This window comes from Penicillium cinerascens (genome assembly GCF_028974065.1).
Source record: "Penicillium cinerascens strain IBT 15544 chromosome Unknown scaffold_4_segment0_segment0, whole genome shotgun sequence".
Taxonomy (NCBI): Eukaryota; Fungi; Ascomycota; class Eurotiomycetes; order Eurotiales; family Aspergillaceae; genus Penicillium; species Penicillium cinerascens.
In genome coordinates this window covers 117499-145257 of record NW_026695297.1, presented here as the reverse complement: position 1 = coordinate 145257, position 27759 = coordinate 117499, and the positions used below count along the sequence as shown (strand labels likewise).

The 27759-nt window shown below is 53.7% G+C and overlaps 10 protein-coding genes across 10 annotated transcripts; 6 read left to right on the top strand and 4 right to left on the bottom strand.

Moving 5' to 3' along the window:
- Positions 1-994: 994 nt before the first annotated feature.
- N7498_007990 (bifunctional carbamoylphosphate synthetase/aspartate transcarbamylase) lies at positions 995-7873 on the top strand (the record flags this gene model as incomplete). The annotated part of the gene is made up of 3 exons (XM_058455052.1): positions 995-1700; positions 1775-7761; positions 7817-7873. The coding sequence occupies 3 exons, from the start codon at positions 995-997 to the stop codon at positions 7871-7873; spliced, it is 6750 nt and encodes a 2249-aa protein (XP_058305040.1).
- Positions 7874-8772: 899 nt separating this feature from the next.
- N7498_007989 (uncharacterized protein) lies at positions 8773-9483 on the top strand (the record flags this gene model as incomplete). Its single annotated transcript, XM_058455051.1, has 1 exon — positions 8773-9483. The coding sequence occupies one exon, from the start codon at positions 8773-8775 to the stop codon at positions 9481-9483; it is 711 nt and encodes a 236-aa protein (XP_058305039.1).
- Positions 9484-9569: 86 nt separating this feature from the next.
- N7498_007988 (acyl-CoA synthetase) lies at positions 9570-11276 on the bottom strand (the record flags this gene model as incomplete). The annotated part of the gene is made up of 3 exons (XM_058455050.1): positions 9570-9734; positions 9783-10909; positions 11003-11276. The coding sequence occupies 3 exons, from the start codon at positions 11274-11276 to the stop codon at positions 9570-9572; spliced, it is 1566 nt and encodes a 521-aa protein (XP_058305038.1).
- Positions 11277-11829: 553 nt separating this feature from the next.
- On the top strand, positions 11830-14082 carry N7498_007987 (putative ABC transporter; the record flags this gene model as incomplete). Its single annotated transcript, XM_058455049.1, has 1 exon — positions 11830-14082. The coding sequence occupies one exon, from the start codon at positions 11830-11832 to the stop codon at positions 14080-14082; it is 2253 nt and encodes a 750-aa protein (XP_058305037.1).
- A 636-nt stretch (positions 14083-14718) lies between these two features.
- N7498_007986 (uncharacterized protein) lies at positions 14719-15204 on the bottom strand (the record flags this gene model as incomplete). The annotated part of the gene is made up of 2 exons (XM_058455048.1): positions 14719-15065; positions 15117-15204. The coding sequence occupies 2 exons, from the start codon at positions 15202-15204 to the stop codon at positions 14719-14721; spliced, it is 435 nt and encodes a 144-aa protein (XP_058305036.1).
- A 448-nt stretch (positions 15205-15652) lies between these two features.
- Positions 15653-16258, top strand: N7498_007985 (uncharacterized protein; the record flags this gene model as incomplete). The annotated part of the gene is made up of 2 exons (XM_058455047.1): positions 15653-16123; positions 16214-16258. The coding sequence occupies 2 exons, from the start codon at positions 15653-15655 to the stop codon at positions 16256-16258; spliced, it is 516 nt and encodes a 171-aa protein (XP_058305035.1).
- A 1107-nt stretch (positions 16259-17365) lies between these two features.
- On the bottom strand, positions 17366-19543 carry N7498_007984 (exocyst subunit EXO84; the record flags this gene model as incomplete). The annotated part of the gene is made up of 3 exons (XM_058455046.1): positions 17366-17756; positions 17816-19094; positions 19150-19543. 3 exons carry the CDS (start codon positions 19541-19543, stop codon positions 17366-17368), a joined length of 2064 nt encoding a protein of 687 aa, XP_058305034.1.
- A 788-nt stretch (positions 19544-20331) lies between these two features.
- Positions 20332-20961, top strand: N7498_007983 (TOM complex receptor protein TOM20; the record flags this gene model as incomplete). The annotated part of the gene is made up of 3 exons (XM_058455045.1): positions 20332-20389; positions 20457-20702; positions 20756-20961. 3 exons carry the CDS (start codon positions 20332-20334, stop codon positions 20959-20961), a joined length of 510 nt encoding a protein of 169 aa, XP_058305033.1.
- Positions 20962-21749: 788 nt separating this feature from the next.
- gel2 (1,3-beta-glucanosyltransferase gel2) lies at positions 21750-23381 on the top strand (the record flags this gene model as incomplete). Its single annotated transcript, XM_058455044.1, has 3 exons — positions 21750-21758; positions 21858-21988; positions 22091-23381. 3 exons carry the CDS (start codon positions 21750-21752, stop codon positions 23379-23381), a joined length of 1431 nt encoding a protein of 476 aa, XP_058305032.1.
- Positions 23382-24305: 924 nt separating this feature from the next.
- On the bottom strand, positions 24306-27739 carry N7498_007981 (F-box and WD domain protein; the record flags this gene model as incomplete). Its single annotated transcript, XM_058455043.1, has 2 exons — positions 24306-27340; positions 27397-27739. 2 exons carry the CDS (start codon positions 27737-27739, stop codon positions 24306-24308), a joined length of 3378 nt encoding a protein of 1125 aa, XP_058305031.1.
- Between the last annotated feature and the right edge of the window lie 20 nt (positions 27740-27759).

Sequence of the window (27759 nt, the reverse complement as noted above, 5' to 3'; positions counted from 1 at the left end):
TGTGGGAGGTATTGTCAAAATCTATTTCTTAACATTGACTGAAAGCTCCTGCCTCTGTGGTTAGGTATATGTAAGTATTCAAGAGTACAAGGGAACCAACGAAATATTCCAAGCTCTAGGCGCACATAGCTGGCCTACTTTGGAATATTCGGAATAGTAAACAAGTTATTCCTAAATTCGACATAGTTGAAAGCCGTTTAGAAAGACGTCCACGAAGGTAGAAAGATACATGTTTAGGAAGAGATTTATTTACGCCCTGTGCCTCGTTAACGGGAGGGCCAAACATCTAAACGCCCGAGGTGTGGTTCTCATTCGTCATTGTATATGCCGATCTTCGGCACTACCTTCCAAGGTCCTAAAAACCGTGCTGTAACTCATCCAGATCCTTCGTCCTAACTTCATTACGAGCATCTATCTTCTTCAGGAGCATACCTAGGTAGCCGTATATCAACCGCAAGCATCGCCGCATCTCCGATCGCCTATCGTGCTTATCAGCACTCACCGCCTGCAGGCCCTGCAGGACGAACTTTTGGAGAACATTGGCATTGCATGCATTGCCTCTATCGCAGTCTAATGCGTTGCGGAAGACACCCATACTAGACAATCGAAAAATATGCTCTGCTATCATACACAGTATACACAGTACAACCCAACCAGGCATCACTGTGACCGTCCACTCTGCCGAATCAGTGCGAAAACTCTGAGGCGGTGAGCCCCACTCCCCACCGAAACCGGTGGGCCCTCAGCGGCACGAAAATTTTATTCTGCCACAGACCTTTTCTTCTTCCTTCATACCTCCAGCTCTTGCAGCTGTTCTCTCCATCTCCTCTAATTACTCCTCCTCCACACCTCCTCTATAAAAAACCCCTAAAAAGGACTAAAAAAATCCATACAAGGAAAGTCCTGCTGGCGGATGCTGCAGTAGAGTGACCTGCATTCGCTCCGATCGCGTCCTCGAGAGGACTTGTCCCCTCTTTCTCGCTTCTCCAATTCGATGTCCCAGTCGGCTCCTAACGAGGAATTGACTTCCCCGACCAGTCCCAAGTCGGGCGGTGCAGTTGCCTACCAGAACAACAAGGACCTGCTGCCCAACATGGCCTCTGGTGCCGTGATTGCCCCGGCCTCTATCCCCGTCCGGGGTGGCAGTGACCGGCTCGTGGCCCTCGAGCTGGAGGATGGCACAGTCTACCAGGGTTACAACTTCGGTGCGGAGAAGAGTGTTGCCGGTGAATTGGTCTTCCAGACCGGTATGGTCGGCTACCCCGAGTCCATCACCGACCCCTCCTACCGCGGTCAGATCCTGGTCATCACCTTCCCGCTCATCGGTAACTACGGTGTGCCGGACCGCGAGCAGATGGACGAACTGCTCGAGACTCTTCCCAAGCACTTTGAGTCGACTCAGATCCACGTCTCCGCGTTGGTGGTGGCAACCTACGCCGGCGAGGATTTCTCCCACTTCCTGGCCCAGTCCTCTTTGGGCCAATGGCTCAAGGAGCAGGGTGTTCCCGCCATGCACGGTGTCGACACCCGTGCGCTGACCAAGCGCATTCGTCAAAAGGGTAGCATGCTTGGTCGCATGCTTCTTCAGAACGCCGGCGCCACCAATGGTGTGGCCGCTGGTGTCGATGCCGCAAACTGGAAGTCGCACTTTGAGCAGATCGACTGGGTGGACCCCAACACCAAGAACCTCGTCAATGAGGGTGAGTGATCCTGATATAAATCTGAAAAAAATCCTAGTGAATTCTGTTTCTGACAGCGATTGTGTCGACTGTAGTCTCCATCCGTGAGCCCCGTCTCTTCACACCCCCCGAGAATGTTGCTCTCAAGCACCCCTCGGGCCGTCCCGTTCGGGTCCTGTGCTTGGACGTCGGTATGAAACACAACCAGCTCCGCTGCCTGCTTGCCCGTGGTGTCGAGGTCATGGTCGTCCCTTGGGACTACGACTTCCCTACCCTCGCCGGAAAGGACTACGACGGTCTGTTCGTCTCGAACGGTCCCGGTGACCCTGCGACCCTGACCACTACCATCAACAACTTGTCCAAGACACTGAAAGATGCTCGCACGCCTGTCTTTGGTATCTGTTTGGGCCACCAGCTTATCGCTCGCTCGGTTGGTGCTACCACTAGCAAGATGAAGTTTGGTAACCGCGGTCACAACATTCCCTGCACCAGCTTGATCTCGGGCAAGTGCCACATCACCTCTCAGAACCACGGTTACGCCGTGGACGCCTCTAGCCTTCAAGATGGCTGGGAGGAGTTGTTCGTCAACGCCAACGACGGCAGCAACGAGGGTATCCGTCACACCACCCGCCCCTTCTTCAGTGTTCAGTTCCACCCGGAGAGCACCCCTGGCCCCCGGGATACCGAATATCTGTTTGACGTCTTCATCAACACCATCAAGAAGACCCTTGCCTCTGCCGAGGCTCTCACCAAGCCCGTGGAGTTCCCTGGTGGCCTCAAGGCTGATAATATCAAGGCTGCCCCCCGCGTGCACGTCAAGAAGGTCTTGGTCCTGGGTAGTGGTGGTCTGAGCATTGGACAGGCTGGAGAGTTCGATTACTCCGGTAGTCAGGCTATCAAGGCGCTAAAGGAGGAAGGCATCTACACGATTTTGATCAACCCCAACATTGCCACCATTCAGACTTCGAAGGGTCTGGCTGACAAGGTCTACTTCCTGCCCGTTAACGCCGACTTCGTTCGCAAGGTCATCAAGCACGAGCGCCCCGATGCCATCTACGTCACCTTTGGTGGACAGACGGCTCTTCAGGTCGGTATTCAGCTCAAGGATGAGTTTGAGTCTCTCGGCGTCCAGGTTCTGGGTACTCCTATTGATACCATCATCACCACCGAGGACCGTGAGCTGTTCGCTCGTAGCATGGACTCCATTCAGGAGAAGTGCGCCAAATCCGCCTCTGCCTCGACCATCGAGGAATCGCTGCAGGTCGTTGAGGGCATCGGCTTCCCCGTCATTGTGCGTGCCGCTTACGCCTTGGGTGGTCTTGGCAGTGGTTTCGCCGACAACATGGAGCAGCTGAAGGAACTGTGCACCAAGGCTTTGGCCGTCAGCCCGCAGGTGCTGATCGAGCGCAGTATGAAGGGCTGGAAGGAAATCGAATACGAGGTCGTGCGTGATGCTCAGGACAACTGTATCACCGTCTGCAACATGGAGAACTTCGATCCTCTTGGTATTCACACTGGTGACTCTATTGTCGTCGCCCCCTCGCAGACCCTCTCCGACGAGGACTACAATATGCTGCGGACAACCGCGGTCAATGTCATTCGCCACCTTGGCGTTGTCGGTGAATGTAACATCCAGTACGCCCTGAACCCGTTCTCCAAGGAATACTGCATCATCGAAGTCAACGCCCGTCTGTCCCGTTCCTCGGCACTTGCCTCTAAGGCTACTGGGTACCCGCTTGCCTTCATTGCCGCTAAGCTGGGTCTAGGAATTCCACTCAACGAGATCAAGAACTCCGTCACCAAGTCCACTTGCGCTTGCTTCGAGCCCTCGCTTGATTACTGCGTTGTTAAGATCCCCCGCTGGGATCTTAAGAAGTTCACTCGTGTTTCGACCCAGCTTGGTTCGTCCATGAAGAGTGTCGGTGAAGTCATGAGCATTGGTCGCACTTTCGAAGAAGCCATCCAGAAGGCCATCCGGTCCGTTGATTTCCACAACCTGGGTTTCAACGAGACCAGTGCTCTTATGTCCATCAAGGGCGAGCTCCAGACTCCTTCCGATCAGCGTCTATTTGCCATTGCCAACGCTATGCACGCTGGCTACAGCGTTGATGACATCTGGAAGCTGACCAACATCGACAAATGGTTCCTGAGCCGCCTCAAGGGCCTGAGCGACTTTGGCAAGTCCATGGTTGCCTTCAATGCCACCACTGTTCCCATCGACATGATCCGCCAGGCCAAGCAGCTTGGTTTCTCGGATCGCCAGCTTGCCAAGTTCTTGAGCTCCAATGAGCTGGCCATTCGTCGCATGCGTGTCGAGGCAGGCATCATGCCTATTGTCAAGCAGATCGATACTGTCGCTGCTGAATTCCCAGCTGTGACCAACTACCTTTACCTGACTTATAATGCCTCTGAGCACGATCTTAGCTTTGATGATCACGGTATTATGGTCCTGGGCTCTGGTGTTTACCGTATTGGTTCTTCGGTCGAATTCGATTGGTGCTCAGTCCGCACCATCCGCACTCTCCGCGAGCAGGGCCACAAGACTATCATGGTTAACTACAACCCTGAGACTGTCAGTACCGACTACGACGAGGCTGACCGCCTGTACTTCGAGAACATCAACTTGGAGACTGTTCTTGACATTTACCAGCTGGAGGCTTCGAGCGGTGTGATCATCTCTATGGGTGGCCAGACCCCGAACAACATTGCTCTGCCCCTGCACCGCCTTAATGTCAACATTCTGGGTACCTCGCCCGAGATGATTGATGGTGCCGAGAACCGTTACAAGTTCTCGCGCATGCTGGACCGTATCGAGGTTGACCAGCCTGCCTGGAAGGAACTGACCAGCATTGACGAGGCCCGCGACTTTTGCGACAAGGTCGGCTACCCCGTGCTGGTCCGTCCCTCCTACGTCCTTTCCGGTGCTGCCATGAACACTGTCTACTCCGAGCACGATCTGGCTAGCTACCTGAACCAGGCTGCTGATGTCTCTCGAGAGCACCCTGTCGTCATCACCAAGTACATTGAGAACGCTAAGGAAATTGAGATGGATGCTGTGGCCCGTAACGGTGTCATGGTCGGCCACTTCATCTCAGAGCACGTCGAGAACGCTGGTGTTCACTCTGGTGATGCAACCCTCATTCTGCCTCCTCAGGATTTGAGTGAGGAGACTGTCCGTCGTATTGTGGAGGCGACTCGCAAGATTGGTAACGCTCTGAACGTTACTGGTCCTTACAACATCCAGTTTATTGCCAAGGACAATGACATTAAGGTCATTGAGTGCAACGTCCGCGCCTCGCGTTCGTTCCCCTTCGTGTCCAAGGTCATGGGCGTGGACCTGATCGAGATGGCCACCAAGGCTATGATCGGCATTCCGTTCACCGAGTACCCCCCTGTCAACGTTCCCAAGGACTACGTTGGTGTCAAGGTGCCGCAATTCTCGTTCTCGCGTCTCTCTGGTGCTGATCCTGTGCTGGGTGTTGAAATGGCCTCGACTGGTGAGGTCGCCTCTTTCGGCCGTGACAAGTACGAGGCCTACCTCAAGGCCCTTCTGTCCACTGGCTTCCGTCTCCCTAAGCGCAACATCCTCTTCTCTATTGGTTCGTACAAGGAGAAGTTGGAGATGCTGCCTTCCATCCAGAAGCTGTCCAACCTCGGATACAACCTGTTTGCTACTTCCGGTACCGCTGATTTCCTGAAGGAGAACGGTGTTTCCGTCAAGTACCTGGAGCATCTGCCTGGTGAGGAGGATGATATCAAGTCTGAGTACTCTCTGACCCAACACTTGTCGAACAACCTCATCGATCTTTACATCAACTTGCCGTCCAACAACCGCTTCCGCCGCCCCGCCAACTACATGTCGAAGGGTTACCGCACCCGTCGCATGGCTGTGGACTACCAAACTCCCCTGGTCACCAACGTCAAGAATGCGAAAATCCTGATTGAGGCTATCGCCCGTCACTTCACTCTGGACATCCAGACCTCTGACTTCCAGACCAGCCACCGCACTGTGGTCCTCCCCGGTCTGATCAACATTGCTGCGTTCGTCCCAGATCTTGTTACCCCCGGTTCCAAGGACTTCGAATTGGTCACCAAGGCCTCGATCGCTGCTGGTTTCAGTATGGTCCGTGTGATGCCGGTGGGCGTGGACAGCTCCGTCACCGAGGCCAGTGACCTGAAGATCGTTCAGCTGAACGCTCAAGACAAGTCCTACTGCGACTTCAATGTCTCTGTTGCTGCTACTGCCAACAACTCTGACCAGGTTACTCAGGTCACCAGCGAGGTTGGCTCCCTGTTCATCCCCTTCAATCATCTCTCGGGCAACATCAACAAGGTGGCTACTGTAACCAACCACTTCGGAGCCTGGCCCTCGAACAAGCCTCTGATCACCGATGCCAAGGGCACCGACCTGGCCTCCATCCTGCTTCTGGCGTCTCTGCACAGCCGCAACATCCACGTCATGAGCGTGACCTCCAAGGAGGACATCAAGCTCATTGCGTTGAGCAAGGAGAAGGGCCTGAAGGTGACTTGCGACGTTTCCATCTTCTCCCTGTTCCTTTCTCAGGAGGACTTCCCGGCCTGCAGCTCCCTTCCTTCAGCTGAGGACCAGAAGGCTCTGTGGGACCACATGAGTACCATCGATGTCTTCTCGATCGGTAGCATCCCATTCCAGCTTGCTGGCAAGGAAGCCTCGCCTGTGGCCGGTATTGCTGAGTCGCTTCCTCTACTCTTCACTGCTGTCGCAGAGGGCCGCCTGACCGTGGAGGACGTCACCGCTCGTCTCTATGAGAACCCGAAGAAGATTTTCGAGTTGCACGACCAGGCTGATACCTCGCTCGAGATCGAGATTGACCGCCCGTACATGTTCCAGAGCCGCGACGTCTGGTCTCCGTTTAACGGCAAGATGATGCGCGGTTCAGTCCAGCGGGTCATTTTCCAGGGCAAGACCTCTTGCCTTGACGGTGCCGTCACCAAGGACGCCGCCAAGGGTACCGACATGTCTTCCCACCGGATCGTTCCCACATCGCCTGTGCAGAAGCCCATGACTCCCATGGTTCGTCCCGAGAGCTCGCTTGACCGCCATGCGTCCGTTTCGGGCACCCCGGGTCGTCGTACCCGCGCTCTGGATGCCGTTGTTCCGTCTGTTGGCGAGCTTGGCCCCCCTCTGTACCCCTCTTCGCAGGTGTCCTCCTCGCTGTACGATATGCTCGCGCGCTCTCCTTTCCGTGGCAAGCACGTGCTGTCCGTGAACCAGTTCTCTCGTGCGGACCTGCACCTGCTGTTCACCGTCGCCCAGGAGATGCGTCTTGGTGTTCAGCGCCAGGGTGTTCTTGACATCCTCAAGGGTCGCGTTCTGTGCACTCTCTTCTACGAGCCCTCGACCCGCACCTCGGCCTCGTTCGATGCCGCTATGCAACGTCTAGGTGGACGGACTATCGCCATCTCCACCGAACACTCCTCCACCCAGAAGGGCGAGACTCTGCAGGACACCATCCGCACTCTCGGCTGCTATGGTGATGCCGTTGTTCTGCGCCACCCCAGCCCCACCAGCACCGATGTCTCGGCCAAGTTCTCCCCTGTACCCGTCATCAACGGTGGCAACGGCTCCATTGAGCACCCGACCCAGGCCTTCCTGGACCTCTTCACTATCCGTGAGGAGTTGGGTACCGTCAACGGCCTGACCATCACCTTCACTGGTGATCTTAAGTACGGCCGCACTGTGCACTCCTTGATGAAGCTGCTCCGCTTCTACGAAGTCAGCGTCCAGCTCGTCTCCCCCAAGGAGCTGGCTCTTCCTGAGGAGATCCGCCAGCAGCTCGTGTCCTCTGGCAAGCTCATCTGCGAGTCTGAGGAGCTGACTCCTGAGATCGTTGCTCGCTCCGACGTCCTGTACTCTACTCGTGTGCAGAAAGAGCGCTTCGCCGACCTCGCCCAGTACGAGCGTCTGAAGAACAGCTTCGTCATCGACAACGCTCTGCTCAAGCACGCCAAGAGCCACATGATTGTCATGCACCCGCTGCCCCGGAACGCCGAGATTTCCGAAGAGGTCGACTTTGACCAGCGGGCTGCTTACTTCCGCCAGGTACGTTACCTTCCCTCTCCCTACACCCAGGAATATGCTCACATAGTGACTACAGATGAGATACGGCCTGTACTGCCGCATGGCGCTGCTGGCTCTGGTCCTGGCGCCGTAGACGTCTTGTCGTTTCATAATGTCCCTGGGACCGGGACAACGAAAAGAGCGCCGTCGATTTCCATCACGCATGTCATGTCTTGCTTTTTCTGCTCTGTTTTCAAAAGTTATGCGCGTTCTGTCTGGATATCTTTCGTAGGTGCAGCTGCCTCGATAGAACGTGAGCTGTATAGATTAGACGAATTTCCGTTTCATGAATTCGATGAACCCCGTGTTATGTATGTCTTGTATATTATGTGGTTTATGTGTGTGTCGTGTGTTATGTCTGGTGTGTTTTTTGCGTGGCGTGCGTTGCGTTCGGTCTGTTTTTTGCTTGGTTTGGGGTTTCTGGCGTTTTGGGGGGCTTATTGGGGCATTTTTTCATTGCATTGGCATTTGGCAGCCAAAATTATCAATATACCAATTTCATCATTCACTTTCAATTCATTTTAAGGCCGTACGTTGCATTTTCTTTTCAAGATGACTCTCCGGCCAGGACCCACCCGATTCTCGGCGCTGAATACGGATCTCAGCGGTGTTCAGCGGTTTCAGATTGTGGACCCAAGGCGATCTCCGTAAACTACCTGACCTAATTCATTGCCATGTAGGATTTTTCTTGATTTCAGCTTCTCAAGAATTGTTGGTCCCGTAACTCGGGGCTCTGCACAACCCACGTCCCAGGATGAATACTGCATGAACCAGGAAGGGCTCTTGACCGCCATCGTATCTATCATTGCTTACTTCTAGGAGCACAACTATCCAGCAACTGCCGATTTCCTGTCCAAAGGTGAACGAGATTTCATCCAATTTCGGCTTAGAAATGACAATGATTCTATGCGGGAGGAGAGGTTCTCGTGGCGCGCAGTTTTTGATGCATCCAAGGACCCCAAGGTGTGACTCCATGGGTTAGAATTTCACACCATGTCGTTGACTCTCTATACATCCCGTCTTCTGGTCAGTTTATATGCGACAAACCCGGTCTTCTCAGAGCTAAGTACTGCCCAGCCAACCATTATCAAGGAGCTCGGTTACTCCGCTGATGAAGCACAACTTCTCACTGTGCCTCCATATGCGATAGCATTCATCCAGACGATCACCGTTGCCGTACTCTCGGAGAAGACACGCTGCCGAGCGCCTTTTATCATGGGCTCGTCTGCCCTCGGTTGCATTGGATACATGATGTTATTTTCGCAGCACCGGGCCGGTATGTCTTATGCCGGTACGACTTTCGCCGCGGCGGGTATCTATCCTGCTGTTGATATTGTGCTGTCTTGGCCGGCAAACAATGTTTCCAGCCAGACGAAGCGCTGCATTGCCAATGCCATGCAAATTTCTATTGGTAACCTGGGTGCGTTTGTCGGGACACAGCTGTATCGCAGCGAGAGCAGTCCGCGGTATTTCCTTGGGGATGGATTCGCCCTCGGGTATCTTGTGGTCAATATCATTGTCGTCGCAATTCTGTGGCAGGTGCTTCGTCGGGAGAATGCCGAGAAGGAGCGTGTTCGGGAGGCGCAAGGATTGAGGCCTTTGATGGGTGATATTGGAGATGCAGAGGGAGATTTTTGGGTGACAAGGATCCGCGTTGGGTCTTTCAATTATAAAAACCATAGCAGGCCTGTGGTCGTTCAATAAGAATCTACAAGAATTTCCTGATTGAATCATCCTGTATACTATATCCTCGCTAAGCACAATTGTCTCATCTATCGGCTAGATTTGCCTCAAGCCTTGCCCGGCCAATACTTTTGCACAAGGGTCTTCTTGTTAACCTTGCCCATGGCATTCCGCTCGATGGCATCCACGACCTGCAAGACGGTGGGGATTTTGTACGCTGCCATTTCAGTCTTCAACTGGGCACGTAGAGTCTGCAGGTCCAACGGATAGCCCTAAATGGTATCAGCAACGTGCATCAGACGATTTACCTGGAAACCTACTCGGAATTTGACCACTGCTCCCACTCTCTGGCCCCATTCTTCATCTTTCAGCCCGACCACGGCCACCTCTTGGATGGATTCCAGAGCCAACATTTTGCGTTCTACCTCGAGTGCAGAGATTTTGTAGCCACCGGATTTGATTACGTCCACTGATGCGCGCCCTTGGATGAAGTAAGCGCCATCCGAGTCGCGTTTGGCGACATCCCCAGTCTTGAACCACCCATCTGCCGTAAATTCGGAGGCTGTAGCCTCGGGCTTACGCCAATACTCAAGGAAGACGTTGCCACCCTTTATTTCGATCATGCCATCTTCATCGACTTCTTCCACGATGCGACCGGTTTCCTTGTCAGTCAATCGAACTTGGACACCAGGAAGCGGCCAGCCGACACTTCCATCGATACGATTCTCCACTTCCAGTCCACAGCTCAAAGCCATGCCGATCTCTGTCATTCCATAGCGCTCTAGCAGGGTCTGGCCGGTGATTTCACCAAATTTGGCCTTGATAGGAGTCGGTAGCGCGGCTGAGCCGCTGACAATGAGACGCAAGGCATGGGCTCCAACTCGAGCAGCATCCTCCTGGGGAGTTCCGCGAATTTTGGTGTCGAAGTAATCATTTAAGCGGGAATAGATGGTAGGCACCGCGAAGAAGAGAGTAGAGTCTTGGACCTGCCAGCGCTCCCAGATAACCCGAGGGTCGAATTTCGGATGCATCTCGACCGTAGCGCCACTCAAGTGACTAGCGACTAGCCCATTAATAATGCCGTGAATGTGGTGGAGTGGGAGGACGTGAATGAGATGGTCGTTCCGGCTGTATTTCCAGGCTTTGACCAAAGAGCCAGCTTGGAAGGTTATCGTCTCATGCGTGGTGACACACCCTTTGGGGTTTGATGTGGTTCCGCTGGTGTATATCATGAGGGCGCGTCTGTCAAGGGCCAATGACGGCGAGAAGGATGGCAGAGACGGCGCATCATTCTTGGTGAACGGGTCAAGACCCATGAAGAGAACATCCGTAGTGCATCCCTCGCGCAAAGCCGGCGCAACCTTGTCAAAAGCAGGGTGGATAATAACGAGCGATGGGTCGGAATCGCCCAGAATGTATAATAATTCTTTGACGGGGTGACTGGTGCCTACTCTCGAGATTAGCCATCTATACAGTTGGCCAAGAAAGATGTCTTTCTTAACATCTTTCTACGTGACCTGGTTTGGACGCAAGAGCATACAAAGTGGCACGCAAACTCCACCGGCAGCCCAAACTGCCCAGCTGGTCACCACGTAGTCGTATCCATTGGGCACGAGAAACGCAATGCGCCGCTCTTCCAAGTCGGTAAATCCCAGCTGCTCCGTGATCTGCTTTCGGAGGCCAGCTGCGTCCTCAAGGAGCTGTGTGTATGTGAAGGATTGTTGCTTGGTCGCGTCGATCACGGCCACCTTCGCCGGGTCGATTTGCGCATGCTGTTGGGCTGCCAGGAACAGCGGGAGCGAAGGGATCGGCATGAAGTCGAAGGGGGTCTTATCGGAGCGGGCAAGGGAGGGTAGACAAGCTATAGGGAATTAGGAAACATTTACTCCAGGTGTTAGAAAATCTTTGAAGAATCAAAAATGCAGGGAGACAGAAGATCGGAGTTCGATCCACCGAGGCCCTGTGCACATTCATTTAGCCGGTTGACTATCGCGGCCAAGTCAGTCACCGCAGGAGAGCGACACTCTTGGGGAAGAAATTCATACCTAGTATAATTGATAGAGGAATCTGCCATAATTCTGTGGAATTAACAACAACAGTTCCTTCTTTATGAAATTGATCGGTCTTTTCCAAGTACTTTTCCATTTTCCCCGCGCCCTGATCGGCCTTCAAATATAGTTCCGAGGTCGGCGGCAGATTTGGATCCAGCACCGAGCTTCCTCCTGCGGCTTCATGCAATTGCACATTGTATCAATTGAATGGAGTGCTTCTGAAACCCACGTAGTTCATTATGTCCCTGATCTAATCTAATAGCTTCATTGTTTTATTCCACGTCGATCCTATCTCTATGCTCCCACGTCCACTCAAATGAAGGTCCACGTGACCAACCCTACTAACGCCGCCAAACTCCGAGATGCGCTCCGGCTCTTTCACCTGCCAGCGACGATGCTTCGAACAACGCTGCGCACTCGGTTGTGGCCGTCCTTGCGTGCGACCCGGTTCGTATCCTCCGTGCCGCTTATTCGCATCCAGGACGGGACTTTCTACAAGCAATACCCGACGGAGCAAGATGGTACCTCGAATCCGCCTTTATACCGGAACTTCAACTTCACCCTCCCCTCCGGTCCTTCGCCTCCCTCGAAGGGTGCGAAGCCCGTGCAGCAATACTGGGCAGTAATTGGGCCGTCGGAGCGAACTGACATGCTCAATATCCTTCGCGGCCAGCACATCTCCATCCCACCCAACTCACGCACATATCCCTACCTCCTCACCGATGAGCTCGCTGCCAAGGACCCCCGGTTACGACTTGTCGAAAACGCAATTCAATACATTGGATTCAACGGTGAAGGCTCCGGAGCCATTGGCGGCACCCGAGGCGCATATCTGAGTGCTCGGTATGAGAGCCATCGCGAGGAGACCGATTGGACGGTAGAGCAATTCCTGCGAGGCCAAACCTCACTCAACCCCATGGAAGGAGAGGAAAATGGCACGTTGCATGATGAGCAGCTACTGCGGCAGGTGACCGCCGACCTGCACCTGACCAAGTTGCTTGACATGCCGGTCGCGAACCTTAGCAATGGCCAGACTCGGCGGACACGTATTGCACAAGCTCTGCTCAAGAAGCCAGAGCTGCTGCTTCTCGATGAGCCTTTCATGGGATTGGATCCGCCCACGGTTCGTAGCATCAGTGATCTTCTGTTCCGCCTGGCTCAAAAATCTTCTCCACGGCTAGTTCTGGCCCTCCGCCCGCAGGATGCAGTGCCACAGTGGATCACACACATGATCATCGTGGGCAACTCCCATCAGATCATCCAACAGGGCTTACGCTCGGAGGTTGTCGAAAAGTTGGATGTCTGGAAGCGTCTTGCCACGACTGTGAAACCCCGTGCCATGAGCGGTGCTGAAAATGATATTGCGCAAGAGGCTCGCGATCTTTTGAAGTCCGGTGTTCTCGATGAACAACTGCTCCGAGATTTCACCGTGGGCCAGACTCATAGCCGCCGGAAATATCAGCATGCTTCTCTGGGGGGAGAGCCGTTGATCGAGATGGACGGTGTGCGTGTCCAATACGGTGACAAGGCGGTCCTGGGTGACTGGCAACAGAAAGTGGACGATAAGAAAAAATCTGGGCTACACTGGACAGTACGTCGAGGCCAGCGCTGGGCGGTTCTTGGTGCCAATGGCTCGGGCAAGACAACGCTGCTGTCGCTCATTACTTCGGACCATCCCCAGACATACGCCCTCCCAATCAAATTGTTTGGACGGTCTCGTCTTCCCGAAAAAGGCAAGCCTGGAATCTCGATCTTCGAACTTCAGTCTCGGCTGGGACATTCTTCGCCTGAGATTCATGCATTTTTCCCGCGTCAATTGACGGTACGTGAATGTGTGGAGTCGGCGTTTGCAGAGACATTTTTGTCGAAACCAAAGCTTGTCCACGAGAATGACATTGACGTCAATGCCTTTCTTCGCACCTTCAAGGCCGAGCTTGATCCAAATGAGTCGAATGCAGTGCATCAGGAGAATGGAGCATCCCACGTCGACGTGTCTCAAAACTTCCCCAAACTTCCCGGGGTGAGCCTGAACGAACCATTTTTCCCGCCCGACTACGACGTGGAGTACGCCGACAATGTTCGGTTTGGGCAACTCAGTACCGCGCAGCAGCGCATTGTCTTGTTCCTGCGTGCCCTGGTCCACAAGCCGGATATCGTGATTCTAGACGAGCCCTTCTCGGGGTTGACTGCTTCCCAGCGTGACAAGTGTCTGGCGTTCCTTGAACACGGTGAGGCTCTATCCAAAACACATAGCAAAAAAGGCAAACATCGGTATAATGGTCTGTCGGAGGATCAAGCCCTGATTCTCATCAGCCATGTCAAAGAGGAAATTCCCGACGGCGTGCGGTATTATATGAGACTACCATCTGGAACTAGCGACGACCCCGAGCCCTTGGATTTCCGATTCGGGATTCTCAAGTCCGTGAGCTATCTCAATGACCCCAAGGTTTGGGATGCAGCTTGGGCTCCGGCATCGCGGTTTGAGCTGAATAGTAGACGATCATGGCGGAGGAACCAGGAACTTCTTGAACAGGACGACATGTCCAGGTACGAGTGGTACTCGATCTAGATTTGCTTTTGGTGCATAGAATCGGACTGTCGGTGCCCGGGTTGACATAGATACACCGAACTCGATAGAATTTGTATATTAACAAGCGCATCGTTTCCACAATCAATATACTTTGGATTGATATCAGTTCTATACCAGAAAGTCGCATCGCTAAGACGTTCGTGAGGATTCACAAGGACTGCCCGTGTGTTTGCTATATTCGCCCGAACCAAATGCCTTCAGTCTTTTCGCCTGTGAGCATCCCCCGAAAGCCATGACTCTCACTTCAATACTATCCCTCGACTTCGCATTGCTTAGGGTATTCCGGTCAACGAATGCTGTATGTGCAACTCGCGTGGCCACGCCCTCCCGATTGTCGAAGCACTTGAGGAGAATCAGGTTGTTCGCCCAAGATCAGTTACTGTCGTATTGATACCGTGGTGGCCGGAAATCGGTGTCACCACCTACGCTCTTTGACTGAATGCTAATGGCCAAGAAAGCCTAAACCAGGTTCAGCATAATCCAAGGATTCCTATTCCCCTGTTTTCAAGAGTTGTACCGTAAGATACTGGATAATCCCATAAGCTAGGATTGTGTGTATTAGACTAGTTGCCCGACTTAGCGCTATACCGGATGGTTGCTCTCTGTCTCTCTCACTCAATAAAGCCACAGGCCATCTTGTTGCAGCATTCCCTCGGCTTCAATCTTCTTCATACATGCCTTGATTCTCTGCACGACATGCTCCGCATACCCCGGTCCAAGCGGCGGCTTGGGCACGGTCATATCCATCTTCAACCAAGGCACGGAACTGAGCCCTTGACACGCCTGGCGCATCTCGTCAATCTCCCTATCGCTGTACAAGGCCCCTGCAAACACGGCCACGGGTGGCTTGGAATAGTTCATGGTGCCGCGGTTGTGCTCTTCAGCAATGGGCGGGGCCTGCCCTTGCAGCAAGTGGGGTATCTCTACTGCTCCGGAGGCGCTGCTGGTGACATTATGTATAACTACGGATGATGTTAGAACTTAGCCAGTGCCAGTTGGATTCTCTTCCCTACTTTCGTACTCTGGTAAGTAAAGAGGTTTGACGGCGTTGAAAACTTGCGGGTTGGTGCTGCCACAGGCAATGACTGGCAAAGGCGACATTGTGGATGAGATCAATTTATGATTGCAAGAACGAGTTCTGGAGAAATGACCCTGTCCAGACAGCCGTCTTTATATATTCGTGAGCGAGCGGTATACGCTGATGATCGTGGCTGCAGTTGCCACTGGCTGCACGAATCGATTTCCCAAACGGGCCAAAGCTGAGCTTTGCTGACTCGATCATTCCGACCTCTCCAAGGCTCCAGAGTGCCAGTTGAGCACCATCTTCATTAGAGTTACTCGAGGAACACAAAGCAAATGCCGAACACGGGTCGATATAGCCGAGATTGCCATTCTTGTCGACAGCGACGTATCAAGGTACGGCGGTCCTGAGATTTGCGAATGTAGTGTCCACTGATCAAATGAGTTCCAGTGTGACCTTGCACGTCCGTCCTGTAGCCAATGCCTACGAGTAGGGAAATCATGTTCAGGCTATCGAGACGAGGTCAGCATGCGCTTCCGCATTGCCAACGTCTCGTCGTTTCAACCGAGCACGAGGCATGATCGTCGGAAAATGCGCTACCACGACCCGCCAATGGCCAAAATGGACTCTGCCAAAGACGGCGACGTCCCCTCCGTCCAGATAATATACGAACCCTCCCAGGTGTTGAGCCAGCATGTGATTCCTTTGGTCCTAGACAAGTTCTCCGTCGGGCTTGTGGATATAAGCATAGACAGCAACATGTTCGCTACCATTCCACGCATTATATCTAGCACGCAAGAAGGTTCCCCGGTCTACGCAGTCTGTAATGCTATTGCATGTGCATATTTAGCTAGTACGACGAGGACGACAGCTACACTGGCTAACAGAAACCGGGCGTATGGGAACGCTCTCAAGGCCGTCAACGCAGCTCTAGATGATCCCGTTCAATACAAGAATGACAGCACATTGTTAGCAATTTGGATGTTTGTGGTGTACGAGGTAAGAGTTGTTCATCAGCGGGAATTTATAGGCCAAGGAGACTGACTGACCCAACGTTCCTATCGAATCCTCATCTCACATCCATTGCAGGATCCGAGGAGGGAGACCGGCACTGTCGAGGCATGGCCTCTTTGATCAATCTCCGGGACTCGGAGCAATTCTCTAGACAGGATGGACGGAATCTAGTCTGGTTTGTCTGCTATTGCACTGTAAGACCTCTTGAGCCCGAGGTGTAAAGTCGGCGTCTCTGACGACTCCAGCAAGCCAAAGCTCTCATCGCCGGCCGGGAGTCTCCTATAGACGTGCTGAGCTGGATCCACCAACTCTGCCAGTACTTGAAGCCTTCCGAGTATATCATGGTTCAAGCGTGTATCTTTGCCTACCAATGCACTCGTCTTTCTAGTCAGATCCGGAAGGCTTTAACCGGCAATTCGGATTTGGTGTTGGCCACTTATTCTTCCATATTGCAACAGATAGACGAAATGGGGAATATTTGGGGTTCTTCATATGATTCGGTTCAACCCTCAATACCGTCTATCGGAGTGCATGCATATCAAGGGAATTTTCAAATGCATCTCTCGACGACCATTTTAACCTTTCTACGTCGTGCCTCCCAAGCGGGTTGCTCACCCCAGCAGCATATTCATTCCACCGCAATGCAAGAACGTTGCATTGCAGCTTTTCGCGCCACGGCTACGAGGATCTTACACGCGCAGGGCGTGTCACAAGGTATGGGTCACTTAGAGATACCCAACCGCAGTGAGACTCTCAATTTCGGATGGGCAGACGCGGTCATGATTTACGGATCCTTAAGAACCATCGCAATGTCTCCAATTTCATTATGCTGGCAGAGAAACGCGGCGAACGGGGTTTGTGCAATGCTGAAGGAGCGACTTGGTTTTCAGCTTTTGCTATAACTACATGACTTCCTTATTCTTCAGTCGTATGTCATATCCCTTCATGCACAGATTGCCAAAGCCTATATGCGAGTTCACGGTCTCAGTTACCGGTGGTGAGGCCATACGAAGGAGTCTGCTCCCACATATCAGGCAGTTCAGATCAGTAGGACCTTGTATGTTAGCTGATACCGGGAGGTTGCCACGAAGCATCAAGTATATATCTGGACTTCATTGAAACTACTGTTTGTGAATGTGTGACTAATCGAAATGATTTCTATGAGCAATCTCCTTCCGCTAAGGTACGTATAATCAAGATATCATGTTCCACGCTCTCATGGTTCGGTTAAAGTACTGGGGTGAAGGGCGCCGGGGCCGCCACCACCTTATCCGGCTGTACAGTTCGACCAACAGGAGCCAGTTCGCCGTTTTCCTCCAGGCCCCGTGCCACCAAATCGGTGAAATCGACACCTACCTCTGTCAACAGGTCGGCATGCTCGCGAACAATGTCGAGACACTTCTGCCAGACCGAGGTGCCGCGTTGTACACTGCTGAGCTGGCGGCTGAGTAGAGCATTGAATCCATCCAGATGATGCTTGGCCCAGCGGATACAAGAGCTGGTCATGACGCCCGGGAAGCACTGTTGGTAGATGCTAATGGTGTTCTTGATGAGCGAGAAGTAGACGTATGAAATTTGAAAAATGTAAAGTGGGAGGTCGCCCTCGAAGACGCAGGCCCTATTAAATCGTTAATATGCGGTTACTATCGCGCGTTTCAGGTCGGATGGATAACGTACCGGATGCGTTTGGCAATCACGTCAGATCGTGCTTTGAGGTACGTCTCGCGCGCCTGATCCTCGAAACCCAAGCGGCTCAGCCAGGTGACGTTCGTTTTGGTTGTCGCCGGAAACGAGTGCGTGTCCACCAAGGCGCGGGAAAGCATGCCTGCCAACCGTGTGGCTCGTCCGTCAACCTTGGTATTGATAACCTCCTGGGCGACAGGGTTTCCCTTGAGTCCCTTTGCGAGTTTTCGCAGTCGTTCAATACTGGATACCGCCGCCTCGAACCTTTGCAGTGCGATGTCAATGTCCAACTCGTCCACCTGTCCCTCCACCCACCGGAGGTTCTGCTGCTTGCCATCGACATCGATGCGCAGTTCGGACTTATCGCGAGGGCCATCCCCAAGGTCAAAGGGTTCGGATTTGAGCAATGGCGACATGTGGCGCCCGGCGAGGTACCCATACGCCTCTAGAGGCTTGGAGGCAGCCTCGGTTTCTGTACGTAGGGTTCGTCGCAGATCCTCCACCGTCTTTCGGAATGTCGCCAAAAGTTCGTTCTTGGTCGACGTGTCACGCTTGTCTTGACGGTAGGTAAACGGCTTGGTTCCGACCCGAATACTGATCGCGTTCCCAATGCCGCGATCCAGGGCTTCTTCTCGCGCGGCGCCCGTGCCCAGGTTAGCGGCCAAATCAATCATGTCGATATCCTGCAGCGGCCAACACTCCTCTGCCACGAGCTTGGTCGGCACGGGTCCTCGGTGGTTGGGGTTATTCTGGTCGACTCGCTTGCGTTTCTTTGCAGCCACCAGCAGATGATCGTTCAACAGGACAATGTGGACGGGACGTCTTGGCTTCCAGGTTGCCGAATCCAGCTCAGCCCAATTGCCCGTCTCCAACACGATATGTCGACCCGGAACCGCCGGCAGGAATTTCTGGGAGCCTTCGACGGTTTTCCACAAGGTCTGCAACTGGACGCTCCACATGCTCTCCAGGTTGGCAACGGAGCTGCGGTTCGAGCTGCGTTTGGGAAAATGATCATCTGCCGGCGACATTGGATTGGGCGTGTTGCCCACGGAGGTCTGACCCAGTGCACTCGTGAGCTCGGACATCAGGGTACGTAGCGTTCGCATTTCATCCTTGAGCTTCTCCGCCTCTCTACTGATCTTGATGAATTGTGTGCGGTTCTGATACACATTCTGCTGGAGGTCGGTCGACGTTCGGTTCTTGACTTTTCGCAGTTTGTCCTGGTAATTCTGGATCTCCTCCTCGGACGCGTTGGCAAGGAGGTTGGCGACATCTGCGGTAAGGTGTCAATACTATTCATTGCACCAGAGCAAAAGAAATACACGTACATCGTTCCACCGGTAGACTGGGGTCTCGCAAAGCGTTCAGATCGACCACGGGTGCGGGTGCTGCCCCTTCGGCCGGCGACAGTTGTTTGGAGGCCGGGATTGGGGCACCCAGGCCACCATAACCACCTTGTGCCGCAGTCGGGAGGGCGGGGATCGGTGGAGCACTGACATCGAAGTCGGGGGCGGCGTTAAACCTGGTAGAGTAGCGTCGCTTCACCAGATCGGACGTGGCATCGCTCTGGGGAGCTCGGTCGCGGCCCGCGGGGACGGCGGCTTGACCGGGATCGGGGGATCTGGTATTGGCGGGCAAGGGGCCGGAAATGGGTTTGGGAGCACTGATCTGCGGGCGTTGCCGGCGAGACTTGCTTCGCAGGGTCAAGCCTCGGCCTTCCATGGTGACGAGGGCGCGGGCAGCGAGGTGGAAGTTGAAGCTGGAGATGAGGAGGAGAGCGAGTTGGGGACGGCCGTAACGGGGTTGGCGCGGCGGTCATAGCTCGGCGAGTTACATCGAGTCAAATGCCCGGTGATTCTGTCGGAATTTATAGTTGAACGTGTTACTGACCACCGAGTAGGAATCATTCAAGCTTTAATCGGGCAATTGATATTTCCATATTCTCCTTGCACGCTTCCACTCGGCCTGGGAAGACGTAGTGCCTTGTTCTACATCATTATGTAGGTTTCCTTCACCGAAAGAAATGCTCCTCAAGATGTCTATTTCTGTGGTAGAGTGCCCAAAATGAAAGGGCTCATGCTTCAGGATCAATTCCCTCCCGATCATTTGGCATAAGACCACAATCGAACGTGTCATGTAGGTAACGTGGTCCGGCATCGCGGTATGAACCTGGAAGTATAGATAACCGCCACAATTGGGGGCCATTTCTAAAACCTCACGGCTTGCCAATTTTATCAACCCACGTTGATTGTCTTCATTTCATCCGTTTTATGATTCTCTTCCATCACAACACACTCGACGACCCCCAACGTTCACTGATGTCGCGTTGCCAGGGTGGGAGAGAAAGGCCGACGGAAGAACGTAAATCCCCTCATCAAATTTATCGTTCCAAACAACCGCATCATCGTCGGCCAACTCCCACTCGTATCTCCTTCCCATCGTTTCCTTGCTCTCGGAGCCCTTCTGGCCGCGTCAAATCCAGCGTCCTTACACATTTCCCTTCCTTCATCATGCGGACGTCTGTTCTGGTGGCCGCGTCGGCCGGCACGATCGTGACCGGACTGCTCGGTAAGAGCTCATCATGCTCGGGGAAACCAACACATCACTGATGCCTCTTTCTTCCGCGGTACTACAGCCTACGCAGTATACTTTGACCACAAACGCCAAACCGATCCCGACTTCCGCAAATCCCTGAAGCGGAACAACCGCCGCCTCGCCAAGGCCGTCAAGGAAGAGGAGGCGGCCCAGGGTGCCGAGCAGCGCGAGGCCATCAAGGCCGCCGTCCAGCGCGCCAAGCAGGAGGGATTCCCCGCCGACCTCGAGGAGAAGGAGTCCTACTTCATGAGCCAGGTCGCCAAGGGTGAAGGCCTCTGCGCCGAGGGTACGTCATCCGCCACGGAACGGAATGGACCAGATGTGCTAACTCCATTGCAGGTGCCGACCAGATCGAGGCGGCTCTCGCTTTCTACAAGGCCCTCAAGGTGTACCCGCAGCCCAAAGACCTCATCTCGATATACGACAAGACCGTGCCCAAGGAGGTGCTGGAGATCCTGGCGGAGATGGTCGCCATGGACGCCGGTCTCCAGCTGGGTGGCTCCTTCACCGGCGAGAGCAGTGCCGACAGCCACGGCGTCGAGTAAACGCCCGACAGTCCAAGGCCATCCGGTCGAGTCCAAGACCGTCTGGACCCCGGGTTTGGCTTGGAAATCCCTGGGCTCGCCTCGTAATATTCCTCTCGCCCTCACCGTCTCCCTCACCAGCACCCTTTTCCTTCGTTGCCAGTCCTCCCTTTTTCCTGCCTCCGCTCTCCACTATTCCCTTTTCTTCGTGTGTACTCTTGTATATGTATTGGGTCTTGGCCTCGACCGGGTGGCATCAGGGGCCTTGGTATTTCTCGGCGCCAATGATTTGTTTTTTCGTTTCCCAGGTTTCTGCATTTCACATTACGGGCAGGAGGAAATCGAGGGGATTATACAGGCTGTATTTTAGAGTGAATGAAGATCCCATCCCAAAAGTGTTGCGCGTATAGTATAGTGTCGGTGTCGGGACTCGGGCTCGGGACGAAGCAAGGTACACGGGGGGTACCCGGCACGCGGTATGAAGTCCCCGCATAGCTCGGGTACCCGCCGTGTACCAGGAGAGCCCTAACCGCCCGAGTTGAATGGGCGGTTGGACCTCAACGAACTCCACTCGGCTCCTGTTTCCCCGCCGATCCTTCTTGCGCTTCGGCTCCTTTTTCAGGCATTTTGCCTTCTCTCATCTACGTCCTTTTAATATTTCTTTTCCCTATACCCGTCATTCGTTGTTTTCGCGCTTCGCGCTGTCACTCGCTCCCCCCCCAACCTTCTATATCAATCCCTCTCGTTTCCCCCTCTCGTTTCCACCTCTTCTCTTGGTCTTATCTCTCGTTCAAGTTTCAAGTTTCGAGATGGTTGTGGTACGTACTGCCTCTGCCTCTCGCGCGCAACCCGCACATGCGCCCATAGATCCCAATTCGGGGCGAGTCGAAGTACTGACGCACGATTGATCTCGATAGTCTGCCGGTCGGTTCTTCACGGCCGCCTGTGCCCTGGCCGGCTCCGCGCTGGCTCTGAGCCCTCTCGAGGTCGATGGCAAGGACTTTGTCAACTCCAAGACCAAGGAGCGTTTCCAGATCATCGGTGTTGAGTAAGATATCCCGCATTCCCCTATCCGTATCCCGCATTCCTGGCCCTCCCCCCAAAATCCCCGCAATTCCGCTCTGACGTCTGACGTTTGTGATTATCACAGTTACCAGCCCGGTGGTACCAACGCGGTCAACACCAAGAGCGACCCGCTGACCGACAGCGATGCCTGCATGCGTGACGCCGCTCTGATGCAGCGCCTGGGTATCAACACCATCCGTATCTATAACATGCAGCCCACTCTGAACCACGACAAGTGTGTTTCCATCTTCAGCGAGGCTGGCATTTACATGATCCTGGATGTCAACTCTCCTCTGGCCAATGGCTCCCTGAACCGTGCTGAACCCTGGACTACCTATGATGCCGCCTACTTCGAGCAGGTGTTCGGTATCATCGAGGCCTTCAAGAACTACGAGAACGTGCTGGGCTTCTTCGCCGGTAACGAGGTCATCAACCAGGACTCGACCTGGCTCGCCCCCGCCTACGTTCGCGCCGTTGTCCGTGACATGAAGAACTACATCGCCAAGAACGCTCCCCGTACCATTCCCGTTGGTTACTCCGCCGCCGATGTTAGTGATATCCTCACCGACACCGCCCACTACTTTGAGTGTGAGATGAGCAATTCCACCAACTCCCGTATTGACTTCTTCGGCCTGAACTCCTACTCCTGGTGCGGTGATGCTTCCTACACATCCAGTGGCTACGACGTCCTGACTGAGGACTTCGCCAACGCTACCGTCCCTGTTTTCTTCTCCGAGTACGGTTGCAATAAGGTGACCCCCCGTACCTTCACCGAAGTGCAGGCTCTGTACGGCGAGGAGATGACCCAGGCTTTCTCCGGCGGTCTGGTCTACGAGTGGACCCAAGAGACCAACGACTACGGTCTTGTCATGATCAACAACACCAACACCGTGACCACCCTCATCGACTACGACAACTTGCAGAAACAGTTCAACGAGCTGGACATTGGCCGTATCATGAAGAGCAACGGTTCCCAGACCTCCGTCAAGGCCGAGACTTGCAGCCCCAGTATCATCACCTCCGGCAAGCTCCTGAACTCCTGGGGCTTGCCCGCCACTCCTTCCAAGGTCTCTGACTACATTGAGAGCGGACTGCCCAACGCTCCCACGGGCTCTTTCGTCGCCGTGAGCGGCGGTGTCATTCCTCAGAAGGTCTACGACTACACCGGCAAGGAGATCACCGGCGTTGAGTTCAAGGTTCTAACTGGTGATGAGGCCAACACCCCCTCCGGCAACAGCAGCAGCAGCAGCACCGGCACCTCGTCCTCCTCTTCCTCCACTGGCACCTCCACCCATAACGCTGCCTCGCTTAACGGCCCCTCCGTCGCCAGGGGTGGCCTCGGCGGTCTCTTCATGCTGCTTGCTTCCCTGCTGTAAATTGCAAATCCGTTGTGACGGATGATTCGGTTAAGTATAGAGCAGAAATTTATGTCTGGACGGGAGATTCGTCGGATGTCTGCGTATATTTTGAGATTTGATGTAGTTTCTTGTGATTTACTTGATTCCATGGACATTCTTCGTTCTACCGGTCTGCTAGACCAATGGATCTCTTGCCTTTTTTATTTTTTTTTAATTGATGCCCATGAATCAATCAATCTTGCAATATAATTCGTCTCAATATACCCAATAATTTCCCAGAATGATACGAATGGGTACCTAAGAAAAGGTGGGAAGCCTTATAACGCGAGTTCAAGTATGGCTTGGTCTCACTTCACTCTCAATTGGCGTAGGAAGGTGAAATTGAAGCTAACTGGTGGCGAATGCGATTCTGTATGCACCTATGCGTACCGGATTTTCCCCGGCGGGTGGGGATCACGGCTTCTTTATTCTATCGGACCGGAGGTTTCGGGAGGAGATCAAATTGCACGCATCTTGCTTGAACGGGGAGCAGACCGGTATTGGGAGACGTGGCGGCTTTAACGCGTTTAGCCGTGCGAAGGAACTTGGGAATGTAAAGGTTCTCGCGGTACTCGAGGAATGGAAGAGCAGGATCCCAAAGATCAAATGATAGAAATTCGGGAAACAATCCTCAGATCTTTCTATAATAACAGCGGTTTCTCGGTGGACCCTTAGGATCCAACGATCCAACGATACTCACCTGCGCAGGTGAAGCACTTTTTATGTGTCAGGAACAAATATCGCAATTAAATCAAACTAGAACTATGCATTTAAGATCTAAATGTAAACAAAACTGATTAGAGATGATGGACAAAATCACGAATTTGACTCGATGAGAAATCGGGTAGAACCCGAGCTTCAAACCAAAAAAAAAAAAAAAAAGACAATAAAAACACGCATTTATCATGCCCTGGCCTTTCCTTTGCCTTTGCCCGATGACTGCGAAGATGAAAATGCCCCCGATTCAAGGGCTGGGAACTCTTCCCATTCTTCGCCAGTCACGGCGCGGCTTTGGTCTTCGGCTAAGCTGAGCTGGATGGCAAAATCCAAGTCGTCCATTTCCTTCCGTTGACTGCTCTCGGCGTTCCTATTCCCGGGGGATGATGGGGTACGTCGTCGCATCCCCTTGGCATACTTTATTGGGATGGACGGCGTTAGGTCAACCGGTGGAGATGCAGACTCCTCATCAAGAAGACTGAGACGAATGGCTTCGGCAAGATCATCGTCCACTTGCTCATCTGCTGCATCATGGTAGGGAGAAGACGACGAGGACACTTCAGCACCTCCGAACGAACTTGGCCCGGTGGTGTCGGGAAGGGAAGAGCTGGCAACGGAGCTTGCGGCCACTATCGAGTCACCCTGTTTGACTATGTCCCCAGTATAGGCTTCCTGGCTCAGAAGTTGGGCATACTGGAGAAGCTGTTCCTCGTCAATATCCGGACCAAGGAGATCCACGCCGAACCTTTGACTCAGGTGGGCTCTTTCTCGCTCGTCCGCGATCTTCTGCCGCTCAATTTCGACACGCTCATCTTCAATGAAGTCTTGGATGGCACCTCGTCCACTGTTATTGAACCGCTGCCCATCGCTGGCCCCGTTGTCACCGCGCAATGCACGGCGAAGCCGTCGTTTGCTAGTCTTATATTGATCAGCAGCGGATGAGCTGTATGACCAATAACGTAGATGCGTGCCAAGGGAGACCATTCCACGAAGATTGGTAGGATCTGGGTCCAGACAAATAGCCCCTGTGGCGAAAAAGTTGTTTCCGACGCCAAACATGGATGCTTCCGCTTGCACCAATCGACGACGAGCGCGGGATGAGAAGCGGGAATTGATGGTCCTGATCGGGCGTGTTGAGGACGCCAATGGATCCCAGGCTTGAACCAGGCCATCATTGCCACCATGCACCAGATACAAGGACGTCAATGCCACGCAGGAGACTTGGGGCGATTCGGTTTGGATGACATGGAGCGGAGGAATAGAGTTGATGACATCCACGTTCTTGGCGGCAAGTGCGCGAATGTCCCAGACAAGGACCGCACCAGTGTTTGTTCCAACTGCAAGGTATCGTGCTCGGTGCCCAGGGATTTCAAGACTTGATCGAGGCTTGTCCATGTGCGGGAGCATTGGTGAGGAGGTAGCAGACGAAAAGGAACTTCCGGACATTGCTAGGAGAGGGTCCTCCTCCGCAGTCAGAGTAGCAAATGTAGAATTGTCCAATGCACTGGTTGTGACTTCCACAGAATTGAGATCCCCAAAGGTAAAATTGGAAATCCGCCACTCCGTGTTCACGTCAGAAACGGGTTCGCTTGACCGAGCTGACGATCGAGACGGAGGCGTTTCACTGGCAGCTGAGCTCGGCAAATTGACAGGGCCCCCAAAGAGGGAGCTAGGTAGGTTTTCAGCTCGTGAGCAGGAAATCGATGATATTGAGTTCAAGCCAGGTTTGACCACAGAGCGGCCAAATCGTCGGATGGATGCTTTCTCAGGCTCATCCGCTCCACGGGCAATGACGAGGGCCGATTCACCGGAACCGCGCCCATCGTCACCTGCGAAATCAACGTGGAGATCACATCGCATATTCCAGCCTTCGCAGACCTTGCGGAAGTGCTTCGGTTTGTACGAAAGAAATTTCTCAATTTCCTTTGTCTCCGCCGCAATCTGCTCTTCATCAAGGTGCATCGAATCTGACGAGGATCGAGGGCTATAACTACCATCAACCGGATCTCGACTGAAAGGGTCTGGACGTGCTGTACGTCGACTCGATTCAATGAGCCCCCATCGCACACTTCTGCCAGTCTTCCAAGCGAGTTCATCAAACTGCTCGGCAGTCAACTTGGTCGTCGAGGGAACCTCCGGTTGACTCGGGAGATCCGTGAGGTAGAAAATTTCACCCAAGGCATTGAGGGCAAAAGCCCAAACCCGTCGCTGGGAATGACGCTTCGGTGTATAATTATTGTCCACGGCGATGCCAATAATAGGAACACCAGGGCTCAGAACCCACTTAACGGTCACTTGCCCTCGTTCGTATCGTTTCTCATACGTTGGGTGGGGACCCAGCGCATACGCTGAGAGTACACCAGAGGAAGAACCAGACATCATGGCAATCAAGCCACCGGTTGTCTTGAGGATAGACGATGACTTGGCAATCCAGACCGAACACACGGAATGCGTGATCATCTTCACCGCGGGAATACCCAAACGAGGATGAGAACCCAAGTCAGAAGGACCCAGGAAGCGGCCTCGCTGCTCCATGGTCGAGATAAAGTAGCCACGGCCGCCCGGACAACCCTCTCCATAAATCATGCCGTACGGCTGGCTGACATCCATCGAGTTGGGCACACCAACCATCTCGCCTGACCCAAGGCCGTACGGTGAATCACCTGGAAAGATATCTGCAAAGTGCCGGAACATTTGGAGATCGGATAGCCCCCAGGTGCTCACCTTCACTGCCGATGGATCGCTAGCAGAAGAGATACCCTGCTCCGAGGCGCCGTGGATGAAGGTTGGGTCCTTATCAGAGCTGTTGAAAGTTCCGTGGATTTTACTCACGGGGAACATCAACTGCGAGGTGTAGGTTGCAACGGCGCTTCCGTTGCGACCGTTCGCCGAGCGCACGGTTCCATGCTTCTTAGATGGCTGGAATTGCGCTGGCTTGCCTCGAGATAATGACCGCATCAGCCGGGTCCGCAGGATATACTCACTGCGCCAAGAAGCCAGTGCGGTCAGTCGCGCAAAGACTCGCCGGTCCGACATCAAATCCACCTCATCTGCTGCGACGCGACGTCCAGTCTCCGCGGCCTGGGGACCCGGGAAGAACCGGGAGAAGGCGATTCTCCAGGCATGGGGAGTGGTGACCAAGGAATGAAATCGACGAGATACTAAGGTAATGGCCGAGAGGGACTGTGGAGGCAGGTGCGACAGGATATGCGTGAGAACCTCTGCGCAACAGTGTTAGTAGGCACTCCTCCACGGGGCATTTCGGAGCGGGGTGTACCGTTTGGCATAGACTCCAGAGGCAAGATGCACTGGCTCGTAGAAGCAACGACACGAAAAGCTAGATCAGTGCCCTTTTTACCGGGAGTCCCAGCATTTTCGTACTGACTCACACGGCTTACCGGCGGGGATGGCGGGGCTTCTCCAGCGTCGTTCAGGGGCGGATGGTCCACGCCTGGCGCCGGTACGTCCAGGCCTGAAGTGTCTCCGGACATCTCATGATGGAGAGGGTCAGAGACTGGACGGCCATCGAAGTCGCTTCCATGCTGGGTAGAGCTGGGTTTGGCTTGGGATGAGTCAAGTGAAGGCGTATGTTGAGATACGGCAGTCGGGTTTGATTGCATAAAAAGGACTTGGGATAAAC